Source organism: Falco peregrinus, chromosome 6, assembly GCF_023634155.1.
Source record: "Falco peregrinus isolate bFalPer1 chromosome 6, bFalPer1.pri, whole genome shotgun sequence".
In the NCBI taxonomy this organism is placed as follows: Eukaryota; Metazoa; Chordata; class Aves; order Falconiformes; family Falconidae; genus Falco; species Falco peregrinus.
Window position 1 is genome coordinate 86646024 of NC_073726.1, and position 25660 is coordinate 86671683.

At 41.0% G+C, this 25660-nt stretch overlaps 1 protein-coding gene and 1 long non-coding RNA gene across 3 annotated transcripts in view; one reads left to right on the forward strand and one right to left on the reverse strand.

Moving 5' to 3' along the window:
* Positions 1 to 25660, forward strand: part of LOC129784664 (uncharacterized) — a 132973-nt gene that overhangs the window by 97899 nt on the left and 9414 nt on the right. The window contains exon 2 of the long non-coding RNA XR_008747676.1: positions 1739 to 1837. This is a non-coding gene — a long non-coding RNA (uncharacterized LOC129784664). The remainder of the gene's footprint in view (positions 1 to 1738; positions 1838 to 25660) is intronic.
* LOC101911385 (cell surface glycoprotein CD200 receptor 1-A-like) lies at positions 3455 to 25535 on the reverse strand. Of its 2 annotated transcripts, XM_005234424.4 has the most exons (6): positions 25228 to 25532; positions 11904 to 12212; positions 10883 to 11137; positions 9963 to 10065; positions 8973 to 9024; positions 3455 to 7690 (listed from the first exon to the last, which is right to left on the reverse strand). In XM_005234424.4, exons 1-6 carry the CDS (start codon positions 25310 to 25312, stop codon positions 7568 to 7570), a joined length of 927 nt encoding a protein of 308 aa, XP_005234481.3. In that variant the 5' UTR covers positions 25313 to 25532; the 3' UTR covers positions 3455 to 7567. The 2 variants fall into 2 exon arrangements, with proteins under 2 accessions (XP_005234481.3, XP_013152270.2); XM_013296816.3 differs by lacking the exon at positions 9963 to 10065 and having other exon boundaries at positions 25228 to 25535.

Here is a 25660-nt window from a genome sequence, read left to right on the forward strand (position 1 = left end):
TGTTCTTTTCTCCATACACTCAGAACCCACCTACCGTTGCATATTTGAGTGTTGCACATACCATGGAGATATCTCCAATCATTTCTGAATGAGCTTCTTGGTGCATAGTACGTTATTTTTGCTGATTTTCCTTAAAATTGCCATATTGCTCAATGGTGTCATGCATGGGAAAATGCCTTTTTTTTTGGTGTGAGAACATCCTGTCACAAATGAAGCTCCACATGTAAGAAAATGAGTCACCAGAATCCCAGATCTAATAAGAGAGTATATGGAGTGCTAATGTTTCTCCAGCGGCAGTGCTTTTCACAGGGTGAGGTGAAACTGTCATCTAGTGGTCATAATAGGTGTTCCTGAATCACCATTTACATTTGGATATAGCCAGAATGTTTCTTATTCCCAGGATGCATCATCTGAAAATACCAAGCTAAAAAAAAAAAGTATTTAAAAATTTTAAAAATATACATATATATATATATATGTCTGGGAGGCTTTGAGGTGAAGGGAAAAACCCTAGAATCTTTGATAAAGAATAAACACATTTGTAACTTTGAACAGCAGGGTTGTGAACTCCCTTTTTCTTCTCTCCCACAATTTACCACAGTGACATATTGCCTTCTGCCTTACTCAACAGCTGTGGGAGGCTGAAGATCAAGATAACTGAAGCTAAAATAGGGCATCAAAAGAACTTGTTAGGTATCCTACTACAATCATTTTACAAGTCAGCCTCAGTTTCAAATTTCCCCTTAAAAATAGTAGCAACACTTCACCCTAACTCATCCTAGAAGGTCAAATTTTGTTACAGCATCAGTGCAATGCCAGTGTTTTCAGCTGGATAAGCACAGGTTGTAAGGGAGAATAGCCTTCAGCCTAAAGATGGAGGTCTTCTGTTGTGCATTGACTTAGCAAGTTGTAGTAAACCTGCAGGGTTATCAAGAAACAACAGACAGCATGAGTGGGCATAGCCTCAGGCTTCTAGGTCTTTGAGTATAGACCTCTTTATACATAAACCACTCTGCAGCAAGTATATTGATACTGTCAGAAGAGAGCTGACTATGTGCATCTCCTTACTACGGGCTTGGTAATGTATTAGTGTTTTGCAGCTGTCTGATTGGTAAAGCTAATACTAACACCTAGACAATAATGACTGGAACTCAGCAAATAAATGTGAAAAACAGTGGGGCTGGTACACTAGCGGAGCCTAGTAAGAATAGCCTCTTACAAAGAGGAAAACAGGCAAAGTGCAGTGTTGTGAGTTTGATGAATCAGGCTAGAATATTGCTGCATAGCATTAGCACCTGCATCTAGGATCTGTGTGATAACTGTGGACTGAAACAAGTGTAATTCTCAGATTTTTATATGGAGAGATTCACGCGTACTGATTAGGGAGGAAGCTATGCAAGCAATATCCCCTGGAGCAAATTGTCTAATGTAAATCATAATACATAGCAAACAGTCTTCCCATTTAGCTCAGTCTGCAGATTCTGTGTACTGTATTTTCATAAGGTGTTGGAGACCCAGTTGTGGATTAGGATTCTTTCTTTAGTCAAGGTTTGCAAACTCAGAACCTCGAGATCACATCTCCTTGTAATGCCTACAGTTTAAAGTATATATTGAGGGGAAATGCTGACAGAGGCAGATGATGGAGACTGTAAGGGAATTACAAGACAATCTGACCTGTGTAATTAACAGCAATTCCAGCATGTCCCCCACACTAAAAAAAGTAATTTTTATTCAACAGGTGTCATCGCAGAAGTGAAGCAAAGACATTGAAGAAAAATAATGAGATACATTTCTGGATGTTTATGCAGTTTCCTAACTGAGGAGTGTCCCATCTGAGGTAAATGACAAAAAGCACAAGGTGAATTATTTGTAAAATGAACATGTGGCCAAAGATACCTGGCATCTTTAGTCCATCAGAGATAAATGATTTCTCAATAGTGAATGGAAGGGAGAGCAGGTTAGGCTATGGAAGCCTTTCTGACTTTTTCACTAGTGAAATATATTCAGTAGTGAAAATTCTTTGCTTAGCATTTTCAGTGAAAAGGTTTTGGTCTGACTGCATAGCTTCTTTCTGTGCAAATGTATTTTTTGAGCTTGCTTTCTAGTTATGACTAAATGCATTGCTTACTTTTCTTTTACTACCAGTTACATATGAATCAGCTTTTGTTCTGCTTGTAAAGATTTTTGATCTTTTTTATTTCTTTTAAGGAATGTTTTTGAAAAACTTTTCTGTAGTGTTTGTTTGCCAACAAACACTAGAGAACACTCATTCTCTAGATTTGTAAAAGGAAACACACTAATTCTTTAGATTTGTATGAGGAAGTCCCTGCCATGTCTAGAGGCAGGTGCCTATGTCAGTGCTCATGTGAAAGTCATCCAGCTCTAATGAAAAAACTTACATTTCTGTTGCCAGTCGGATGAAAACAGAGGATACTGAAGTAATTTTAATTCATAACTGGAAGTTAGCTGGGCAGAACTACAGAGCAGTCACACACTGAACCAGAAGGTCTATGATGGAAGCAGGATTGCAAACTAGGCTGTAAGTAGTAAACCACAAAGATGAGTAGATGATACTGGCAGGAGACTGTAGTTGTAAGTCCTGAAACCTGTTGGGCTGCAAAGACAGGATAATATCTGAAACACCACTTTCTGTTGTTAAGGAAGCTGTTTGAAGCAGGTAAGTGATGATATAATGACCTTTCTGCCCAAATTTGCGATTTAATGCAATCTTACACGGTGCTTTAAACGGGTGATGACAGGCTTGATTTTGTTCTTTATTATTTGGGAAATTATTTCTTGTTAGAGAGGCCCAAGAACTGATGTAGGTACAGAAGCTATGTTCGGTCTCAGGACTTATAGTGTATCCATTTTTTAGTACTGCCAGTGCCATCTTAAAGATTATGCCCTTAGTCTGAAGGAAGCCTGCTGCTGTTGGGTGAGCAGCTGCTCTGTGGATGCACAACAGTACTGAATCTGCTGACTTGCTGTGCATGTGAGCTCAGTAAGAGAACCACGTTTATTAACGCCCTGATTAGAGCGGGAATGGCACTTGTAAACTGTCAAGAGACTGGAATGTGTGTGTGAAGATAAAATATAGCAGTAAAACCGGGCGATACAAATTTAGCAAAATGAAATGTTGCAGCAAGAGATAGCATTGGTAAATGTGGTTAAAGCCAAAACCTTTCTTCATGGGGAGAGCTGAAAAGTTGCTGACTTTCTTCCTGTGACTTCGCAACATTCTGGGGAGTTTAGAGGGCAGGCTTGCCTGACTGCTGAGAGACAGTCAACACAGCACTTTTGCATGGAGGATGACTGCAGCACAACAGCAGCACATTGCAAAGAGAAGTAGCAAGTACCCTGATGGAGGAAGAGGAGTGCAGGAAGGACTTTCCTCTAGACCTTCTGTGCTACTATGGAAAAAGAGCATATTTGTATGTGTGTGTGTACGCAAGACTCTTAGCTCATATTATTTATTACAGTCACAAATTAAAATCCTGCTTTCCAAATATAGCAGACCTGAATGTGAAACAAAGTAGAGGATGAAGGATACAATCAACCAGTTAGCAACTTAGCAACATCCAGGTCTGCAACATACATGATTTAATCCAGTGTAATAGGCCTGTAAAGGATCATAAACCCCTACAGACAGCAGGTCAGCAGGTATTATACTTCTGTAACTATAATATGTTACATGTAAACTGGCAAGAGTCTACCTTCAAGAGCTGCTGTCTCATAGGATCAACTTTGTGGATGTTGAACAACATAAATGACTTTCTAGTCCACAGAAAAAAAGTGTAAGAAGTGATGGCACTGTTTTTGCGTGGGAAGAAATCATTGGACAGTATTACACCTATTTTAAGTGGGGAATTTCAGAGGAATGACTGAGTTGACTGGCTCTCTTTGGTAAGTCACTGGAAACTGAGGTTCCTTTAAAACTTGTTTGTAGCTGATTCATACTGACTTTTGTTGCCTTCCATTCTAAAATAACATACAGAAATGGAGAACAATTCTTGCATGCAGAGAGCACCTGGACAAAAGTGGCTGTTTCATAGCTGCTAGATGAGAATAAATAACCAATTGTATCAGTTTACATGACTAATACATTTAGGAACTGCAATCAATTTGGAAATCTGTTTTCCAGCCATGGGGTCATAGCCCTCAGGAGGCTATCACAAAAGAAATCTCTAGCAATGTGTGTCAAAGACTTTTCATAGAATTGTAGAATCACAGAATCATTTAGGTTGGAAAAGACCTTTAAGGTCATCAGTTTAAACCGTTAACCCAGGACTGCCAAGTCCACCATTAAGCCGTGTCTCTAAGCACTGCATCTGCATGTTTTTTGAACACTTCCAGGGATGCTGATCTCACCATGTCTCAGGTCAGCCTGTTCCAATGCTTGACCACCCTTTCCATGAAGAAACATTTCCTAATAGCCAATCTAAACCTCCCCTGGTGTAATCTGAGGCCATTTCCTCTTGTCAGATTGTTTGTTATCTGGGAGAAGAGGCCGGCCCCACCTTTCTACAACCTCCTTTCATGTAGTTGTAGAGAGCAACAGGGTCCTCCCTGAACCTCCTTTTCTCCAAACTAAACAACCCCAGATCCCTTAGCCGCTCCTCATAAGACTTGTGCTCCAGACCCTTCACCAGCTTCGTTGCCCTTCTCTGGACACGCTCCAGCACCTTAAGGTCTTTCTTGTAGTGAGGGGCCCAAAACTGAACACAGGATTCAAGTTGTGGCCTCACCAGTGCTGAGTACAGGGGGATGATCACAGCCCTAGTCCTGCTGGTCACACTACTTCTGATACAAGCCAGGATGCTGTTGACCTTTTTTGGCCACGTGGGCCACACTGCTGGCTCATGTTCAGTTGGCTGTCAACCAGCACCCCAGGTCCTTCTCCCCAGGCATCTTTCCAGCCACTCTGCCCCAAGCCTGTAGCATTGCATGGGGTTGTTGTGACCCAATTGCAGGACCCAGAACTTTTTCTTGTTGAACTTCCCACAGCTGGCCTCAAACCACTGGTCCAGCTTGTCCAGACCCCTCTGCAGAGTCTTCCTACCTTCAAGCAGATTAACATTCCCCCCCTCAACTTGGTGTTGTGTGCAAACTTACTGAGGGTGCGCTTGATCCCCTCATCCAGATTGTCGATAAAGATATTAAGCAGGACTGGCCCCAGTACCGAGCCCTGGGGAACAGCACCTGTGACCGGCCACTAGCTGGATGTAGCTCCATTCTCCACCACTCTTTGGGGTCAGCCAGCCAGCTTTTTACGCAGTGTAGAGTTCACCTATCAAAGCCATGAGCAGCCAGTGTCTCCAGGAGATGCTGTGGGAGATGGTGTCAAAGGCTTTACCAAGGCCCAGGCACATCCACAACATCCACAGCTTTTCCCTCACCCACTAGGTGGGTCCTCATGTCATAGAAGGAGATCAGGTTCACCAAGCAGGACCTGCCTTTCATAAACCCCTGCTGGCTGGGCCTGATGGCCCCATTGTCCTGCACGTGCCACGTGATGGCACTCAGGATGATCTTGCTCCATAACCTGCCCCGGCACGAGGTCAGGCTGACAGAGCTGTAGTTCCCCGGATGCTCCTTCCTGCCCTTCTTGTAGATGGGTGCCACACTGGCTGACCTCCAGTCTGCTGGGACCTCCCTGGTTAGCCAGGACTGCTGATAAATGGTGGAGAGCAGCTTGGCGAGCTCCTTCGCCAGCTCCCTCAGTGCCCTCGGGTGGATCCCATTTGGCCCTATAGACTTGTGCACGTCTAAGTGGAGCAGCAGGTCACTGTTTCCTCCTGGACTGTGGGGACTTCATTCTGCTCCTTGTCACAGACTTCCAGCTAGAGGACTGAGTACCCTGAAGGTAACTGGTCTGACTATTAAAGACAAGCAAAGAAAGCATTAAGTACCTCAGCGTTTTCCTCATCTTTTGTGGCGATGTTCCCTGCCACATCCAATAAAGGATGGAGATTATCCTTGGCCCTCCTTTTGTTTCTAATAGATTTGTAAAAACATTTTTTGTTATCCTTTATGTCAGTGACCATCTTAAGTTCTAGCTGGGCTTTCTCCTTTCTAATTTTCTCCCTGCATAACCTAACAACATCCTTACAGTTCTCCTGAGTTGCCTGCCCCTTCTTCCAAAAGTGATAAATTCTCTTCTTTTACCTGAGTTCCAGAAAAAGCTCTTTATTCAGCCAGGCCGGGCTTCTCCTCCAACACTTGCCTTTCAGCACACGGGGATGGCCTGCTTCTGCACCTTTAAGACTGTCTTCTTGAAGATCTATGATCTATGATTCTGTGATCTAAAGGAAAAATCTAGTTCTTCTGATTCCACCATCAAACCAAGTATCTAGTCAGTCTTTAAAAATACTGGAATAAGAGGTAGTAAACAGAGGTTTACTTTAAACAGAGGATTTCTTTACTCTTACTGTAAAGCCAGTTCCTATTTTAGCTAGTAAGGTATCAATCCAAAAAGTTTGAGAACTGCTAGTATATAGAGGACAGTTTATTTGACTTATTCCCAAAGGATATTTTGGGAAGGTGAGAAGTTACCTCAACATGAGACAAATTAAGAAATATAAGCTAACTTACACATTAAAAAGTGGGCTTGCAAATATATTTAAAGGAATATCAATAAAATATCTAGGCATATGAATGAAAAAATCTTCAGTTGTGGTAGTTAAAATAAATATGATTAGAATTAGCAAGCATTTTATCCTTTTTGTACATTATTGCACAGTTATAGAAGGTATATTTGAACTTGTTTCGTTTTGTGAAATATTGGATTTCTTTTCTGTTAAAAGTAGCTTACTGGATTTGAGTAACCTAATTCTTTTACAGTTTCTTGATGACAATACTCTTAAGAAAGAGAAGAATACCCTATTTTCAGAAAATGTTATGGAAAAATAATCATAACAATGATCTGAAATACAGAACAAACATTTAGTGGAAATACTGAATGTGAATCTAACAAGTAATTAACCACGCAGTGAAGTGTCTTTCTTAGTGGATGACCTTTAAATTCATCACTCGTTTCCATTTTCAGGGCTAGGGTATTAAAGGTCTTCCCTACCAATACCTTCTGCCAATTGAGTTATTCTGTGATGATCAGTACTCAGGCCACTACGTTAGTAATTTGTAAATTAGAAAAAGTGGCTATTGATTGAAGAGTGTTTCAGTTTAGTTCAGACATAACACTCCTCCCATCTCCCGAATGTGTGCAATATAGTGTCAAGTGCATCAAAGTAATGCCTAGAAGTGACTGACAAAACTAGGATCTCCAAGGCAAGAACAGCAAAAGGAAGACTGATCACAACAGCTTTTCCAGGAAAAGCTATGGCATGGGGTCAGTCACATTTTCCCAAGGAATAACAGGAAACCTCTTTCCCAAGGAAGAAGGCAAAACAGGGGAAAAAAGAACTATACAGACTCATCAGCAAGCACAGGTGTTTGAACAGACGTAGTGAGCTCTGTTGCCCCAAAATCTGAAGAAATCCTCTGAGAAATTTCTTTCTCTAACCGGTGTTTTATAAAGTGTCTCTCTCCCTTTCCAGTGATGTTGAATCATTCATGTTGCTGGTGACAGTCCTTGTGGAAGATTCTGCCCCGCTGTCAGATCAGATACTGAGTTGTAAATTACATTTTCCTTCTGCACATAAATAGTATAAGGTTCCACTTCCATTGTGTCTTCCTAGCAAAACAAAACCAAAAACTGTAAATACAAGGGGCAATTTAGTTTGGCACGACTCTGCAAGCATTTCGTCTGGACTGAAGAATGTAACTGGGAAATAGTGCTCCCATATTTATTCTTCTTGGACTCAAGATAAAAACAACTATTGTTTTTTCTAGCAAAGAACTTGTTTTGCTGTTTCTGTTAAAGATTTGAATGGTAAAGCTGGGGTATTTGTTCACCTGCTTCTTTTTCCTCTCCTACTCCACTTACTTCAGACTGAAAAAAATTGTATTAGGGTCTAATTCTCTAGAAAGAGCAAATAACATGGTAGAATCTTGACTGTGATAGATTCTTCCATCAGTCTACAATTTCAGTCTACAGACACGCTAATGAAAGTTGCATGATGTGACAGACTGGTACTTCAGTCATTATTTTACATTAAATGCAGCTGCATCTGTCATCAACAACTGGGAGGTAGGACAGCAATAACAGTAACTAGAATTAACTAAGTCTTTTCAGAAATTGAAACTGAAACACTTTTTTAATTGATGACAGAATTTGAACCTAGTGTTTACTGTAGGTGCACAGATATTCATAATATAGGTGTAACATGTCTTGCCTGCATAGAAATGCTGTTATTTATGTTTGGTAGCAGAGAACAGAGACACAGAGCTGTTGGGTGAATTGCTCAGCTACACAGAGCAATTGAAACAGCATGGGGAATTCAAAAATACCCCCCAGCTTGCAGCTCAGCACTCCTTCCATTGTTTTATAAATGTTTTGTCTTCAGTATCGTTGGTTCTTTGATTGTGGATTGACCATACAAGATAAAGAGTGGCCTTCAAAACTTGCACAATATCCCAAGAGGGATATTCTTGTTCTCCCCTGTGTCTGTTAATTTGGTTGTTTGATCCTCTTGTTTACTAATAGCTTTGTTAATATTCCTATGATACTGCCTCACCTCCTCAGTACTGTTGCTGTTTGTACAGCAGTTGTGGTCAGCGTATCCGATATGACCAGGGAGATGTAGTGGAACTCACTCTTATACTCAGGTAAAGATGGCAGTTGCTGAGCCTTTGCTGTTGAAACATGCCTCTATTATTTGCTCTAAGTCAAAATGACAGTGATGCTAGGCTTTGTTTTGTCCTCAGATACAGTTAAGAGCAAACAGACAAGACACAGTAGCACCTGCTGAAAGCAGAGAGTAAAAATTTCATGGTTTCCCTTTACTGACCATGTTTTCAGGGCTACCAGAAGATCACTGATTTGGTGATGGTTGAATTTGCATCATTCTCCTTACCTGTGGGGAATCTGTGGGAGCAGTTTCAGGAGTTTTGGTTTTGTGGCACAGTCTGTGGAAAAGAAAACGGGTATTAAAACACAATCCTTCCTCAGTCCTAGGTTTGGCTGGATCACAGCTCGGTTTCTTTGCTCGCAAGCTTATGAAACATTTATTTTTTTTTTCATCAAGAGTAAAGCCAAAAATCCTTCTCATGCCTCTCTCTCTTGACTTTTGATCCTGAAAATATGGCATCCTGACTTTCTTTAGAGGTCTTTTCTCATGTTTGTGGGTGCTTAAGCACAAAGTGGAAGCAGATTAAAATCAAAGTCCTCTGAAAGGTTGTACAATTTGAAGTTAGTGAAATTGTATTGAACTAATTCTTCACCTCTGAGGGAGAAGGTTTGAGAGAAAAGCAGTTTTGGAATAGGGGAAGGAGGGAACATAGCTGAGGTACTCGGTACAGATGCTAATTCAGCCTTTCTCTGCACAAATGGTTTACTGCTTTTTTCTCCATAGCAAATCCTAAAGGGGCTAGAGTCCAGCTTCACCCAGGATGCTTTTTCCTAAATACAGATACAATCTACTGTCCCCTCTGTGGATATGGCAGGATAGCACTGGCTAAGTCCTCTGGTACTTGATAGAACTTATTAGGCATCAGGAGCAACCCCTGATCTAAACAAGAGAGACACTGACAGACTATCACAGTATCTGAAGAACAGCCTTACTCTCCCAGTTTCCTTTAGAATGAAGAGCTCCCCTTTAGCATAACAGTCAATGCAATGAGGTTCCTCTGCAAATGCTACCTATTTTTTATTTTACTCAGGTGCATTATTCAGTGAAGATGTGTGCAATGTACAGTGTCTGCAGTATAGAAATATCTGATGTAGTTCATTCAGTTATTCATAAACAGCACAGACTGACAGAATTATATGATTTCAAGACAGAAACAGTACTTAAAGATTTCTTCTAGCACTAGAAAATCTTTCCTTAGCACCCTATCATACATACCTGTCAATGTGGAGCTTAAAATAGTACATGACAGCCACGAAGGGGATAATGCTCAGGAAACAAAGAATGATGGAGACATACAACCAGGTAAGGTTCATGTTCTCTAAACACAAAGAGTTAGTATCAGTTGTATCTTCTCACTGCTCCATTTCTCTATTATTTCAGTACAGATTAAAGCTGCTTTAGCACATACACACATTCTCAGCATGCTCATATAATAAACATAATCCCCTTCAGCAGAAGGGAAAGTCAGTAACGAAATTTGTCTGAGAAACACAAATGGAGTCTGTATCAGAGACAAAAGCAGATCCCACAGATCCCACAGTGAACACTCACAATATTTTTTCACTAAGCCATACCTCAGATCCTGTCAAGGACTCAGCATATCTCAGTACTGCAACTCACATAGTTCTCAAAAGCAACAAAAAAAAGCAAAACCCAGAAACCAAATGTCGTACAGTCTCAGACATTCACAACTTGCAATGATATGTTTTCTTTCTTTTTGCTGGCCACAGAAGAGTTGGTTCTCTTTCTCTCTCTTGCCATGATTTCAGCAAGAGACTTTACATTTGCATATAAAAAAAAAAAATTTGCTTATGTTCTGCTTCAAAGAGATTATTTTAACACTATAAAGTCATGAATGCTTTTTCTCTGTACCCAACAACATTTCCAATACCAAAAGAATACTATCACACTTATGTATATCCTTCTTAGAGAAGAACCCATTCGAAAATAGTGTCTAGAACACAAACAAGCTGGTGATGTTTCGGGGCAAAGGCAGCTGGGGATGGTGCTCTTGTCTATATAGGACTTCACTGAAGGTTTCTATAGTTTTTATGGATTTTTGTCCCTAGAAGGAACAGAAATGCACTGGAAGCCGACCAGGATTTTAAACATCCAACAAACAAAGAGAAGCTTACCTGGGGGAGGACAGCCTACGTCCATGCTCTGGTTCCACACTGGGTGGGACATGAAGCAGGTTGCATTAGTCACGTTGGTGCTATATGCTGCGAACTTGCTGAGAACAGTCACTGTCCCGTTGTCATGGGCTTCTTCCCTGGGGGGGGAGTTGCTCTCTGGGACCCACCAGATCTGAGCAGCCGGCCTCCCTGCCCCTGCCTCGCACACCGGCCTCCCATCGTCATCATCACAGCGCACGGTCAGCCTGGGGGGGACTGCAAAGTGTCGGGGGGGGAGATGCATGGAGTTAGTTTGCTGCAGTTGGGATATGATGTTCTTGTTCTCTACCTAAAATGTACAGTGCAAAGAGCAGAAGAAGGTTGGAGGCGCCACCCCGTTACAGCGACATGGGCCAAAGTCACAAGAGACCAAGATCGTGCCTCCTTTTTCCCTTTTGGACAACTCTCCCCCATTCAGGTGAGTCACCGCAGCCATGTGCCACTAGAGGAGGTTTTCTTGGACATTGCAGGGGGGCTTATCCCAAATGCGGGGCTGAATTAGACTTTTGTGCTAAGCAGCCATAGTACACGTGGTTTAAGATGTATCTGAATGCCAGCATGAGAGGAAATGGGTCCCCTCCTACGGTCTGGGTAACAACATCCCGCCTTTGACAGAGTATCTCAGCACTTGGAAGTGTTACTGTCAGCTGCTTTAGTTCTCTTAAATTAGTCTATTAATGATTGAATCTATGGGATAAGTGGATGCGTGTGCAGGGTCCTCTTTTAGTATACTGGAAATTGCTTCACACCTCTTGCTTCTAACTAGACAGTGGAAAAGGGGGTAGCAGAAGGGAGAAGAGGTTTGGGAAGTAAGAAGGGAGACACACAGCTACTACCAATGAAATGCATGACACTTTCTCCCAGCAAGAAAGGTCCTTTTCCTACTGCACACTTCCCCTGGTGCATGGAGAGAGGAGCTTTGTATGTCCAGGCACAGACATGGTCCTTTGCAGAACTGTAAAATGAGGAAGGAGCCCCTTACCCAGCACGGTCAGGTGGTACATCTCATGGAAATTCCCTTCTGTTGCTACTACTTCGCAGGTGTAGTTTCCCTCATGGGCTATTCCCACTTGCCGTATCTCAAGGTCAGGATCCCAATCTGGTCTGGATCTCCAGTTTATGCTGTCACTGCAGTTTGTTCTGTCTATCTTGTGCTGATCAGCCCTGTATCCCAAGGTGCAGGGGCCTCCAACTTTGGGGTTCATTTTCCATATTATCATAGTTGTATTTGGCCTGGGAGTGCAGGTGAGCACAGAGGTGCTACCTACCATTGCTGACACTTCGAGGTTCCCTGCAGGAGAGAAAGGAGAAGGACATGTGAGAATGTGCCAGGCACATCACCCATAGCCTTGGAGTTCTGCTCTGTGCTTCACAGAGAAAGGTGTGCGTGGTCACACACCAGCATGAGGCCCTGTCCGTGCTCATCTGCGAATTGTCTGTCATCTGCTATTACAGCTGTGGATTATGGAGCCAGTGGACTATTATAGTTTACCCTGTCAATACTATCAACAACACTGTGGGCTAAGGCCTTGTATATACCTCTTAGAGGTGTAACAAATAACCATGGTGGAGCTTTGTGCAGGAGTAAAGGTTTTTTCCTAACTTCTCAGAGGTGTCTTTTCATTTTCTGAATCTTTGTGAACATATAAATTCACACTGGGAGTGTACACAATGTGTACATATGCATTCACACCGTGTCTGTTCTGGTTTTACTGCAGTGGTCCCTGTAGGACACAAATGTAAGACCTACCCATTTTTGTGCCAGGCACACAGCTACGAAGGTGTTAAATATGCCCATATCCCTATGCCTCTTGCTTGCAAGGCTAAAATTTCAGAGAAACTTTATTCAGTTAATGTATCAACTGTGTTGACTCTCTAATAGTAAGTATGTCTCGTTCTTGAATTCTGCTTTGCCTTTGCTTGGAAACATGCTGATTTTATTTTATTTTTTCTATGACACTGACTCTTCTGGGTTTTAAAACATGACTCTTGCTTGGAGTCAGGCACAATACCTCCTGTCTTTATCTTTTCATGATCCATGAACTATGTACTTGAAGCCAGATTATCTGTATAGAAAATCTTGGACTTAATTCTCCCTTCCTGTTTTTTGGAAGTTACCACAGAAGGACAGAGAGCCAGATCACTATTATGGCTCCTCTGTGTGCAGTGTTTGTTCAATACAAGATTCACCCTCAGGATTGCCTTTAATATTTTTATATATATTTTTATATATTTATATATATATTTTTTTTTTTTTTTTTACTATGGGTCCCTGAATTTCTTCTTAGCCAAGAAAGTAATTTGCCTTGGTTTTCTTCCTCTACGAGCTTTCAGGACTAATTCTTTTTTGCACATATTTAACATGAGTCATGCTTGCTGTCTTTATATTGACCAGATTTGGGACCCCTCATCTGCCTGTGTCTTCAGCTGACACATCCAAGGGGTCAAGTTTCTAGCCCCAAATTAATTTAACTATTTCTTTGATCATTGAAGCCTCTCAACATGATGCTACCTTTGGGACTGTTGGTTATTTTGGTTTATTTCAACTAGTCACATTGGGACCTTTTCCTAAATAAAGTATTCCATGGTGGGTTTTATTTGCAGTACACGTGTACATGTGAGCGAGCAGCTAGAGACAAAAGAAAGGTTACCTGTAACTCTTCTTCAAGATGAGTTGCTTATATGTGCATTAGTGCTGCCTACACTTACATTGGCAGCTGACCCTCCTTTGTGAGGCACTTTTGAGATTGAGAGAAAACAAGAGTCTCAGGCACAGGTTGTAAACTAGTGTGAAGAGTACATGAAAGAATGGGACTTTTGTGCCCTTTAGATCCTGCTGAAATTAAAAGCAAACAACCCCAAAAATCCACAATGTGTGTATATAAATAATCACCTGAAAAGACCTGTCACAGGTAAATAACTTTCTTATTCGTAATCTCCTAAATGCGATACTTGATGAGTTAAAAGGAATAATATCCATAGCTGTAGCCCAAGCCAGCCTCCATTTCCCACCTCACTCATTCCCTCTTTTAATAGGTGACCATTTAAGTTTGAGACTAAACCACTGATCTGAGTGCTCTGTGTCTCTGATGGAACCCTGAGTTGCTCTTTACTTGGGCTGAGTAATGGTTTTTAGTGGCATTCGGAGATCTGAGTGTCAGGAGAAATCAGAGTACTACCTTCAAACCATGCATTAATCTGGAAGGACAACAAAAGTTAACCAACCTGATTTGTACTGACAAATGAGTTTTTCACAAATTATTCCAAAAATGTTAACCCCCTCCCCAAACTTTTCAAGCAGATATACTAAAGCAGCAATTGAAAGTTCAGCTGGAATATGCAAAGAACTAGAAGACCCTAGTTTTGCATGATTAATCAAACCTTTGTCAAAGTCTTCCTCAGAAACACCAGACCTGACTTTGTTGTGTTTCACTATCCCCTACCCAGAGTTGGAATTTCATGACCTCTGCTGGCTGGCACAATGGGAAGCCCAGTTCCTGAACATTCACAGTGCTGTAAGAAATGGTCTTAATGAGCATCAACTTCAAATTATTAGTCAAATCACTACTATTATCCTCTCTGAGAAAACTACAGTTGGTTTTACCTTAAAAACATTGTCTGAAATCTCATTACCTTCTGAGCCATTTGAGCTCAGTCACTTTTCCTTCTGTTTCAACTGTGTTCCTGGGAAATGATTTCTGGCTTGCGAAATGAACACAGTTCACTGCATTTAAACTACTTACAGATTCCTTTAAAGGTTTTTGCCTTTTCATTTTGAGGGCTAAATATCCCTTGTGTGAAGACATTTCCAAACCTAGACCTCGCTACTGCAGATTGATGTAGGTGTAGCTGTAATATTGCCCCACACTGTACAATGCTGTAATGTATCAGTTCCTCCAGCTTTATAATTTGGAAGTCAAAGTGTAATTCTGAGAAGTTGTTTGTTTGGGTTTTTTTTTTGGGGGGGGGGGGGGGTTGTTGCTGGTAGAAGAGGAAAATCAGGTGGGAATAATATTTCACTGAAGCCATCTGCTTCCCATTTTTATTACATAAAGGCAACAGTATTTAGCTTCCCGCTGCTCAGTACTGCCAGGATTCATTGATTAATGTTTCCAAGCATGGCTTAAGAAGAAAAGTTCTATCTATTCACACCATTTTCTGATACACAAATTACCCACCAGCCCCACAAATGCTTGTTTCCTTGATTCAATTGTCAGCAGTGTCCTGTGATGTACTATTACATTGGAAGTGGTTTTAAATGACAAGATTTTTCTGCTTGATGACATTTCAAGAAAATGTGAGGTGTGTGTTTTAAACTGAGATGATTTTACCAGGAAAGGAACTGAAAGAAGCTCTTTGTCTCATGATGGTTTCTGGATGTGAGTTCTGTGAATGTCTCTGAAAATTGGAGAACAAAGTGTTTCCTCTCCCAGTTTAACATTGCCAAGAGCCTCAGACCTCCGACTCATGTCATCAGTATGGCTGACTTCATCTAAAAATGACTAAGCAAACCTAAGCATTCAAACAGCCTGTGTGTCGGGGCTGGGGGGTTTTTGGATATTTGCAAATGTTGGGCAGGAATGACACTGTTGTGCATATTTAATTGTGTACGCTTTTATTTACATATTAAAGCAGTATCATTTTACTAGACTTTCAACTCTACATCTCCTAAGCAGCCTATTGCAATATACAAGTTCCTCAACATAACCACTTGCGTGCTTCGAGACTGTAAAGGAAAACGGAGTGAAAGCAGTGCTTTCTTCTATGCCTTTCTGTCATATTCTCCCCTGAATGAATCAGGTACCACTCACTTCAAATTATAAGCCACACCAGTCATCTTAAAATCTACTGAATCATGTTTAAATACATTTTTAGGTTTACAACAAATTTGTGGAAGGATTCTGAATTCTCCTGTATCTTTTTACTAATTTAGAAGGCTTTTAGCAAGGCAAGAGCTTTTCCCCAGACAGTAGATTAATTAGTAAAAAATCTTCTTGTTTATTCTATCCTTCCATACAGCTTCCTACTTTTGTAAAGAGCCCTTATAAACATAATAAATTTAAATTGCTTTCACTTTACTACCCTCTTTCATTGGTAGAGTGCAGATAAGTGGCATTAGTGTAAATATGACCTGTGTACTTTCCTCCTTGCTTTGCCTCTTCTCTCATGCATGCTGCTAGAAACATGATCTTTAGATCATATTCTTTTACAGAATATGCATATGCCAAAAATCCTGAAGGGTTTGGCTAATTTGTATTTCTGAAAGGACTTTGAAGACCTCCTCCTAAGGTGGAACAAGGAATGTGTTTTTATCTCTGTAGAACAGAAATATATTATTAAGAGAGGGTTTTATCCTATATTATGATCCTGTTAGCCTGTTCACATTCTCCCAAGAACTGTCTAAAACTGCCTTTGTGTTGAAGTCAGAGAAACAACAACAAAAAAAAAAACAACCAAAAAAACCCCAACAACCCCCCCACACACACACAACGGTAAGGGAGCAAGGTTTAACTGCAAAGCCTGTACCTATTTTGATCGTCTTCTGGTTCAATGTGGCATGGAAGCATGCTGTGATGGCAGAGTGCAGTGGATACCTGCTAGACTGAGTCCCAAACCCAGTGTAGCCAGGCTGATACTGCTGGGCATTTGCTCATTAGCCCTGCTTGTCAGCCATGTGGACAGTTACAGTGCTTCCATTTCCATAGATACTCACATTATCACATGGTGCAGAAATCTTCCACCATGCTTCCTCTTCTTCCAAGAAAGCATATGCAAAAAAATACCTCTGCTTCATTTTACCACAGAGCATAGTATCAAGTTCAGATAATTTAGGGTTTTGAACTGTGTGAGCTAAAGTCTTGTAACTCACCAGCAAAATGGGAGTGGGATCGGGTAATACTTGATGAGAAACTTCCAAATGATGAAGAATAGTTTCAGCCATTTTCATAAAAATTTCTGATGAAAAGAAGATTTTCTTTTCTGTCCATTTCAAGCTAAAATATAGTCTATCAGATGTCAAGACCTGCTGGTTTTTATTACAGAGTTAGATTTTTTTAAAAGCAGTCCAAAATATATACTGTCAGGAATCAATCTGTAAATAGGTACGGGATCCACTAGCACAAAGGCAATCCTTTAAATAAAAATTATCTTCATCTTTATCCTGTCCTTCCTAGTCAGCCATAGCATTTCCTTCAATTTGTAGATGTTGACAGGACCTCATTTTGGGCTGAGGTTGGACATGCTCTGCTTTCTGTTTCTGGTGAGCATATCAAAATCCACCTAGTCTCTAAAAATGTGTTTCATTAGAACATAAAACAATATGCTAGAAAGCGAAAGCTCTTCAGTGAACACAGAATTGGTAGCTATACTCATGAAAAAAAAAAAAAAAGGCCTGAAAATAACTCTCCCCTGCTCTCTGTGCACCTACAGAACAGGTTCTTTACCCCAGCCCTCTCTTCTGCTCTACCAACTTTCAGTGACTTGTCAGGCTGCACACATTCCACATGATCTCTTCTGAGCTCCTTTTTCCATCACTTCCATGACTTCTTGTGGGTCTGCTCCAGCCAAGCCCTTTGCCAACGTCTCCCCATCTGCTTTCTTTGCCATCCTCATGCTGCCTGTGCCTGCCTGCACTCTGGATACGTACTCAGCAGCTCTGAGGGAAGCCACAATCTCTCCTTCCCTCTGGGAATTTCACTAAATCTGAAGGGTGTATGCCTGCTGTGCAGGCAAACTAAACAAACAGAAATATTTGTCATTTAACAAGAGCTGGCAGCTAAGAACAACCAGCTGATCACTCACTCCCCCCACCCCGGTGGGATGGGGGAGAGATTAGAAGAGTAAAAGTGAGAAAACTCATGGGTTGAGATAAAGACAGTTTAATAAGTAAAGTAAAAGCTGCTCACGCAAGCAAAGCAAAATAAGGGATTCATTCGTTACTTCCCATCGGCAGGCAGGTGCTCAGCCACCTCCAGGAAAGCAGGGCTCCATCACACATAACGGTTACTTGGGAAGACAAATGCCGTAACTACGAACGTCTTCCCCTTCCTTCTTCTCCCCCCAGCTTTATATGCTGAGCCTCGTATGGTGTGGGAGATCCCTTTGGGCAGTTGGGGTCAGCTGTCCCAGCCGTGTCCCCTCCCAGCTTCTAGTGCCCCCCCAGCCTGCTCGCTGCTGGGGTGGGTGGGAAGCAGAAGAGGCCTCAGCTCTGGGCAAGCACGGCTCTGCAGCAATGCAAACATCCCTGTTATCAACGCTGTTGTCAGCACAGATCCAAAACACAGCCCCATGCTGGCTGCTGTGAAGAAAATTAACTATCCCCCAGCCCAAACCATCACAGTGTTCTACTCTGTTAAAGAGGACAGATTCAGTGCTGCAAGTGTTTTCATTCAACCCTGTCACTGCACCACTATTTTCTGGAATGGTGATTTCATGCTTTAAAATGACTTAAAGTCAGTTGCTAAAGTTTCCTCTGTGATAGCTGTTTAGTTTATGCCCGATGCATTAGGGTGTATGTGGCATACACGTCAGCATTCATCTATTCAAACAAAGGACCAGAAACAAGTACACTGCATTGCTACTTCTCTCAAGGTGAAAACCCATGTTGTAGCTGAGCTGAACTGACAGATTGGTGTAGCTGAAGAAGGGGATAACCAGTGCAGCAAGGACCTTACTGCCTGTGGGGCTGCAGAGAACAAGAAATTTGAAGAGGTGTGAGCTATCAGGTTCATCCCTGTGCAGTGATAACCATAGGACAACAATTAAATGTCAGTACTGTTAACTATGTCATTGCACACGGGAGTGAAGAGTGAAATGAAGCATTGTGTATCTACACATTTACTGTAAATAACTTCTCATTTTCAGTCTTATTATTCATAAATGAGTGCACTCTGGAAAATGACAATAACTTTTTTCTGTTAGCTGGAACGAGCAGAGGCCAGGAGCCCAGGAGTATGTGCTATCTGTCACGCTGATGTAGAAAAATAGGGAAGTCAGGTTCTGGGAGTTCTGTACAGTTCTGGGCTACAGAATCCTAGTTTGGTGGTGGGTGCAAATCCATCATGAGCAGTTTTCATCTTGGAGACTCATCTGACTGGTGGGTAGGGTAGGAGGCCTTTAGACTGAGGTCCTCCAATTTGACTTCTAACTATAATACCAATAGTATTATGCTATCCCTCATTGTTTCTCCTTGACTGTTAAAGATTTTAAGCCATGTCTGAGAAGGTTCTCAAGCTCTCTTCCAGTGCATTGAGTGCACATTCCAATGCACTGACAGATCCCACTTTTACATTTGAAAACGGACATATCTTCTTAGGAAAAAACAAACTCAGCTGAGGAGTTTGCATTTGTGTTTCAAAAATGTTCTGGTTACTGTTGTCATGCTAAAACTACTGTAATTGAAAAAGATTGGGGGAAAGACTTTGTTCTGCTTTTTTTTAACATGGTGTGTTATTTTTTAAACATAGTGTGTTGGACAGCTTTCATGGACAACTAGTTGCACCAGTTCCTTTGTGGTGTCACTTACTCAGTCATTTCTCCTGTTTCTCAGTCTTTCTCACAGTAAAAGGAGAAAGAAAGATTTTAAAAACAGGAACATTTGATTGTGAAGCCACTAAAATTTTCAGGGGAATCATCAGAAAATCAGAGACAGCTATACAGCTTGAAAGTGCTTCTGATTGCTTTCAAATAGAAAAGATTTCCAGCCTCTGTTATTCTTTATATCAGGTTTTAACACACAGTAGAACATATTTTTCCCCTCAAAATGGCTCAAGTCCATCACAGACTGTTCAGAAATGTAGCTGTTAAAGATCTTTTCACACTGTAAAGAGACTGTGTTACTTCCTCAGACATCATTCTATCGTGTCTTTATCTCTTACAGTAACAATCTACCACGGTGTTTTGGTGCATCTCACCACCCCCACCCCGCAGATTGTAATGTATTCAACTTGGAGGTATAATGAACTGAAACAATGATCATACCACAAGAAAATGACTAACTATATCTTGGAAGGAACATATTCTATGAGTCATAGTAAGTCATAATCAAAAATGCCCTACCGGACGCTTGGAAGAGGCCAGATACAACAGGCTGAGCTCTGCATCTGTTCGCCCCTACTACTGCCACAGGCTGCCTGTGGCACTTGGCAAGGCTTGTCTGGAATGAGGTGAGAGACAGACAAATAGAAGTGCTTCATATTAGCACAGGGATTGCTAAGGTACTGACAGGCTTTCATATACGGCAGCTTTGTGGCTCCGAAAATGTAGCCACAACAGCACTGGACAGAGTGTAGGCTGAAAACCAGCCCTGTGTGTCTGATGAGCAGTAAGTAGTTAGGCTACTCTAACCTTCACGATAGAAATACGGCCTGAGCTCATATGACTGTTTTTTGAAGTGCGATCACAGCTTTTTCGTATCCTTAAAAGGACACAATAAGAGATTTATACCTTTATTGTTAGTTTCCTACTGACACTCTTTTATCCATATTCATCCTTATTCCTTGAAAATACCTCCTATTCCCATTTAATTCTATTTAGGCTTTTTCCTGTCTTCAGAAATTCCTTTCTTCCTTGTACTCAAAATCTTCTTTTGGTCTCCTTTTAACACATTTCTTTTCTGCCACCATTACTGTGTCACTTGCAATATAAATATCCTTCTGTCTCATACAAGCTGAAATAGCAACCCTAAAACACAGTCAGAAAAATGTACTTTGTCATTGTAAACTCTGGTTTACATGCCTGCAGCACGGCTGGATTTTTTTTAGATTGCAAACTTTAATATGACTGTAGATGTTGCAGGGAGGTGGGCACACTGACAGAACTTAATAATGATCCCAAGGTTTCAGTCTTCCCATTCAAGATAGAATATACCTTTGCAGTTGCCCATTTCTAGTTTCTAATTTTTCTATGATCTTTTAATTCTCTTTAGCTTTCTCCAGCATCCTTTCAAGCAGTCATTCAAGACGGCTGATTTTGAGGGCAAAGGAAAGATGTTAAAGCTCACCTAGTTAGAGATGCAGTTTGATACAGTGTCCTCTTGAAAATCATAAATTAAGCTGAAGAACAGAGGGACAAGTGGAGGGAAACATGATGGATAAAGAACTGGATTAAGGAGAGAAAGCAAAAGGCAGTGTTAAAAGGTGTCAGGTTAAAAGTAGCTTGCTAATAAAGTTTCTCAGCAGAAGATATTTATGGTAATTCTGTTTATCGATTTTACTGATGGCATTGGCATTTGCATCAGGAGTGTGTGAGGAAATCTGCTGAAAGCAAGTAGAATATAGCATTATTAAGATAAAGAATGGAAATGTCACACAAAAAGGACCTTGATGAGTAGAATGATAGATGTGTGCTGAAATTCAGCAGCTCAAAATGTAATAACAATAAAAATAAGTAGTACAACAAATTCAGGCTGGAAATTAGAATAGAGAATCTTGCTTCAATCAGGAAGAAAAACAGCCTTTCAATAAGGTGGGTGCTTTTTTTGATGCTTAGATTGCTCATGAAAAGTGTTTAATGATACAATGCCTGCAAAAAAAGGCAATTTGATGCAGTGATGTAGGGTCCTTTCTGAAGTTTTGTTTCCACCCTCACATATGATGGGCTGTGTCTCAATATAAATATAACTCTAGAAAAAAGGATGGCTACACTTCTTTAATGGAGGAATTGGTGTTTAAATGATGTGTTAGTGTCATCCAGCTTACAGAACAAACACCATTGGCCAAATCCCCAGCTGACAATAAGTCATCACTGAATTTAACAAGCTGTTGTCTGGCTGTAGACTTTAAACTTGGCATAGCAACTTCTGTGTGCAAAGTAAGTAGATCTTCATCCTTGCAGAATGTGAGCTGGAATGGATGAGGGGAAAAGGGATTTACGCTGGATGCCAAAGTGCCTTGGGTAGTATATCTTCCAGAGTAGCACTGTGACACCATGTGTAACGCAGTGCAAAGGGCCCTTCTACTTGTCAGTACAGAAAAAAATACAGCATGTTTTATATTCTGTTCTGCATCCTGAACTTGGCCTTTTACTCTCTTCCTCATGAGAAGAAAAATAAAATAATTTGTACTGTTTATTTATGCTTAAGTGGCATTGTCCTGCTATTCTAAACAAAAATAGATCATTGACTGCAAACAATAGGTTGTATGCTCTCTTTTTCATACTTTGCAGAGAACAGATAAAGGACTGCTGTGAAAACACATTTATGACCTCATTTTTATATGGTTAAAATCTCAGTCATACCTGTTCAGTGCTTAGCTTTAGCATAGTACTTTTCTTCCTACATTTTCTTACTCAGCACAAAGGTAAGGCAGCGTAAGAAGATTCCCTACATTTTTTTCTTACAAATGATTGTACCTCTAAATACAAAATACGTCAACTGTGAGTTTTAAGTAGCATGTACTTCTACAAGCGCATACACAATTACAGAAATTTGCTTTGTAGTCATGGAGTACGTGGTCAGCTTGCAAGACTGAACTTCCCTGTTTCCATGGTTTTGAAACTAGACACGTTCAGACAATGCATTTGGACCACAGCAAAATAAAACATTAATGTCAGAAGGACACGCTTTGGAGATTGTATTAGGGCAATTTAGATGTCTTCTGAGGAAATTTTTGCTTAATTTAATAGTACAGAATTCTGTTTTAAGTATTTGAGTAAGAGAAACAGGTTGCTTGGACTCAGCTGTGTTTAGGACAAAAGAAATCAGAAAGATTCCAGCACATAAACCCAAAGGAGCAGCAAAGAAATACTGAAATGGAGACAAATGTAAATTTACCAGAATCAGGTTTTAGAGTATGATTTTATTTTTTTTTATCTGCACCAAGATTCCATGGTAAACTAGAATAGGAAGCAGCAGAGATAGGAGCACTAAACACACGAGGACAGAAAAAGTCAGAAGGTAATAAAACACTAGTACACTAGTGAAAGAGAATTTACAAGTTATATTGAGAAAGAAACTAAATGAAAGCAATAGCATTCAAGAAAGTTGCGTATGCAGGTAAACTTGAACTCTAGCCAGGCTGCTCAGTAAACTACTTCACTTTTATACGCCTCACATACTCTAATTCCAGCACTGATGCAATGCCATTTGATTTTTCACTGTTGGTAAAACTGAACAACCACAGAGAATCACGTCTCATTACTGACAATGGATTTCTTTCAGCTTCCTCTGAAGCACTTGGTCATATCCATCGTCACAGGATACAGCTACAGGTGCAAGACTTACACAGTCCACCACTGCAAATCTCAATCCGATAAAAAGAAATTTATTGCATGAGCCTTTCATTGAAGATCTCACCCTCCATTATAACCTTTCCTCTGGAGCATGTACAGAACCACCTGTGGTGTCCTGTCTGCTTAGTTCAATTAGAGAAGTCTTCAAAGTGTTACTGAAAAGATTTTGAGTCTTTTCCACTGCTGCTGCTACGAGGATTGTCACAGAAGGACTGTTAGTACAGATCAAGCACCAGCAGCTTCAGCAGCATATTATCCAGCTCTACCCGGGGGCAGATCTAGATAGGACAATCATGAAGTGACCTCAGCCTTGCTTCCAAGCTGCCTCTTCTGCTCTTGTAACAACTAACCAAACCACAAAACCCAAGGAAATGTTAAGGAAAATGCTACTGTAGATAAAGCCTGGTTACACACAACAGTTTTTTCATGACCTTACTTCATTAAAAGTAGCTTTCTCTAGTCTTCAGAAGGGGGGACATAGTTTGGTGGTTTGGTTTTTTTTTGGGGGGGGAGGGGGGCGCAGCATTCAAACATGAAATTAGATTTTAACTGAACAACTTTTTGTATGTTCTTTGAAGGGGAATATCATTGATTCTCCAAGACACTAAGAAGTTAAAATCCTATTACCTTTGGGTGAAAAAAACCCCACTTTTTGGCATTGGATTTTTTTTGTAATATTTCCAGCAACGTCAATTATTAAAAAGAATTTTTGCTGGTAGGATTTTCCTTTGTCTTCCCCATTTTCTTCAACATTTTGTGACATGTCCATACTCCTTTACTTTTTGAGCAGCTGTATTTTAAAATGTTAACTGTCTCTGACATTACCATAACCTGCCTGTACGACCCTGAGCAGGTTCCTCAGTATTCTTCTGAGATAGTTCTTTACCTGCAGAATAGGGGCAGGATTTTTACCTCCAGTGTGCCTGTTGTGAGGTTTTTTTAATAATGTTTGTGAAGTATTTAATTTTTTTAAATTTTAAATTTAAATTTTTTGCAAACTTTAATAATGTTTGTGAAGTATTTAAATTTTTTCCAATGGGTAGCACTGAGGTAACCATTTTGGACACCTTATTTGATCAGCCAAACACATTACAGACAGGTGTTCCCTCACTGCCAATGATGACTGCATCCATTTTGCTTTAAAACAGCACCAAGGAGCCATTTTTATTTTCTGGCCAAATGGAATAGAACAACTATTGTTCATGTAGTTTAGTTCTACCTGTGCATAATGGGAATGGACTAATAGGAATGGACACATGCTTATGTGTTACATATTATTCATAGATATCCATGTTTTAATTTGTATCTCACAGACCTATCTGCCTTTTCCCTCTATCCACAGACAGTTTAAGTTTCTGGAACTGCTGCTCAAATCCCTAGTTTTGTTGCCAAGTCCCTGGACTGCCGTGTGCTGTCTGCAAGAGCACAAGCTCTAGAAATGCAAATGTGGGAGACATTAACTGTAATAAAACCAAGTCAACTACACTAGAAGGCAAGGTTAGAAAGGCTTAGAAATGCCACTGCCTTTGCCACAAAAGCCTTTCCTGCTATTGATGCTGATTTTGCCCGTTAGCTTCAGAACAAAATTCCAGAAACTGCTCCCTACTGTCAGCACATCAGTGATCTTCCACCACTCCTCAGAAAGACACAAGAGATCCCTGCCCTTTTTCAGAGCACCCACAGCCTCTCTTCAGCAGAAACCACATGGCCAGAACCTTCAAGTTCACAAATACTTTCCCAGGAATATTTTTAATATGTCAAATGGATCAGTTTCTCAGATGATGTGGATTTAGTGGTCTGAGTAAAAAGTCTATCTGTGACAAATGATACATTCCCGGCTAAGGGTCGCTAAATAACTGCCTACATGGAAGTCATAGGGATAACTCCCGGCAGCCTTGTAGCCCCTGAAGAAAGAAAAGTAGGATTGGATTTTGGGGAAGCACATTTAACTTGTGCTCCATAACTTTTAGTAATTAAGGAAAGTCACAGCATGGTGAATAGCTTTTATGTAAAGAAAATAGCTGTGCATATTTCCCTTCCTTCCATCCCTGTGGCTGACTGGTCCCAGTTAGACTCACCTACTGTACTCATGACCTTGATGGTGAACAGCACAAAAACACACACAGCCTTCCCAGCAATCTTCATGTCGCCTCCTGCTTTCATGACTCGGGCAGCTCCGTCACTCCATCCATCCTACCGCCAACCTAGCTGTGGTCATGGGGAGTATTTCTCGCCTGCCAGCGCATCCTTAGCAGCCAGTGTCAGTGTTTTCTCTCCCCCTTTCCCACTCCTCTCCTCCAGCTGTGCGTGCTCCTGGTCGACTGGCTCCTCAAAGCTGGAGAGGTTCCTCCTTCTGTCTTTTCAGAGTGCTAGGCTTCCTGTGCCGAGAGCCTGGGCGAACACTGAGGAAACCGATTGAACAGCTCTGCCTTCCGTTCATTGGCTCTGCTCGGGAGGCTGATGAGTGGAGATAAACTCTGCAGCAGAGCTCAAGGGGGTAAAAGTCAAGGA

Bases quoted from the DNA above. Each gene is read 5' to 3' on its own strand.
- LOC101911385 (XM_005234424.4), bottom strand. From the start codon at position 25,312: ATGAAAGCAGGAGGCGACATGAAGATTGCTGGGAAGGCTGTGTGTGTT. The intron at 9,025-9,962 runs GTATGTATGATA...TCTTTTCCACAG, and splicing joins TTTAAGCTCCACATTGACAG to ACTGTGCCACAAAACCAAAA. The intron at 7,691-8,972 runs GTAAGGAGAATG...TTGTTTTGCTAG, and splicing joins CTCCCACAGATTCCCCACAG to GAAGACACAATGGAAGTGGA.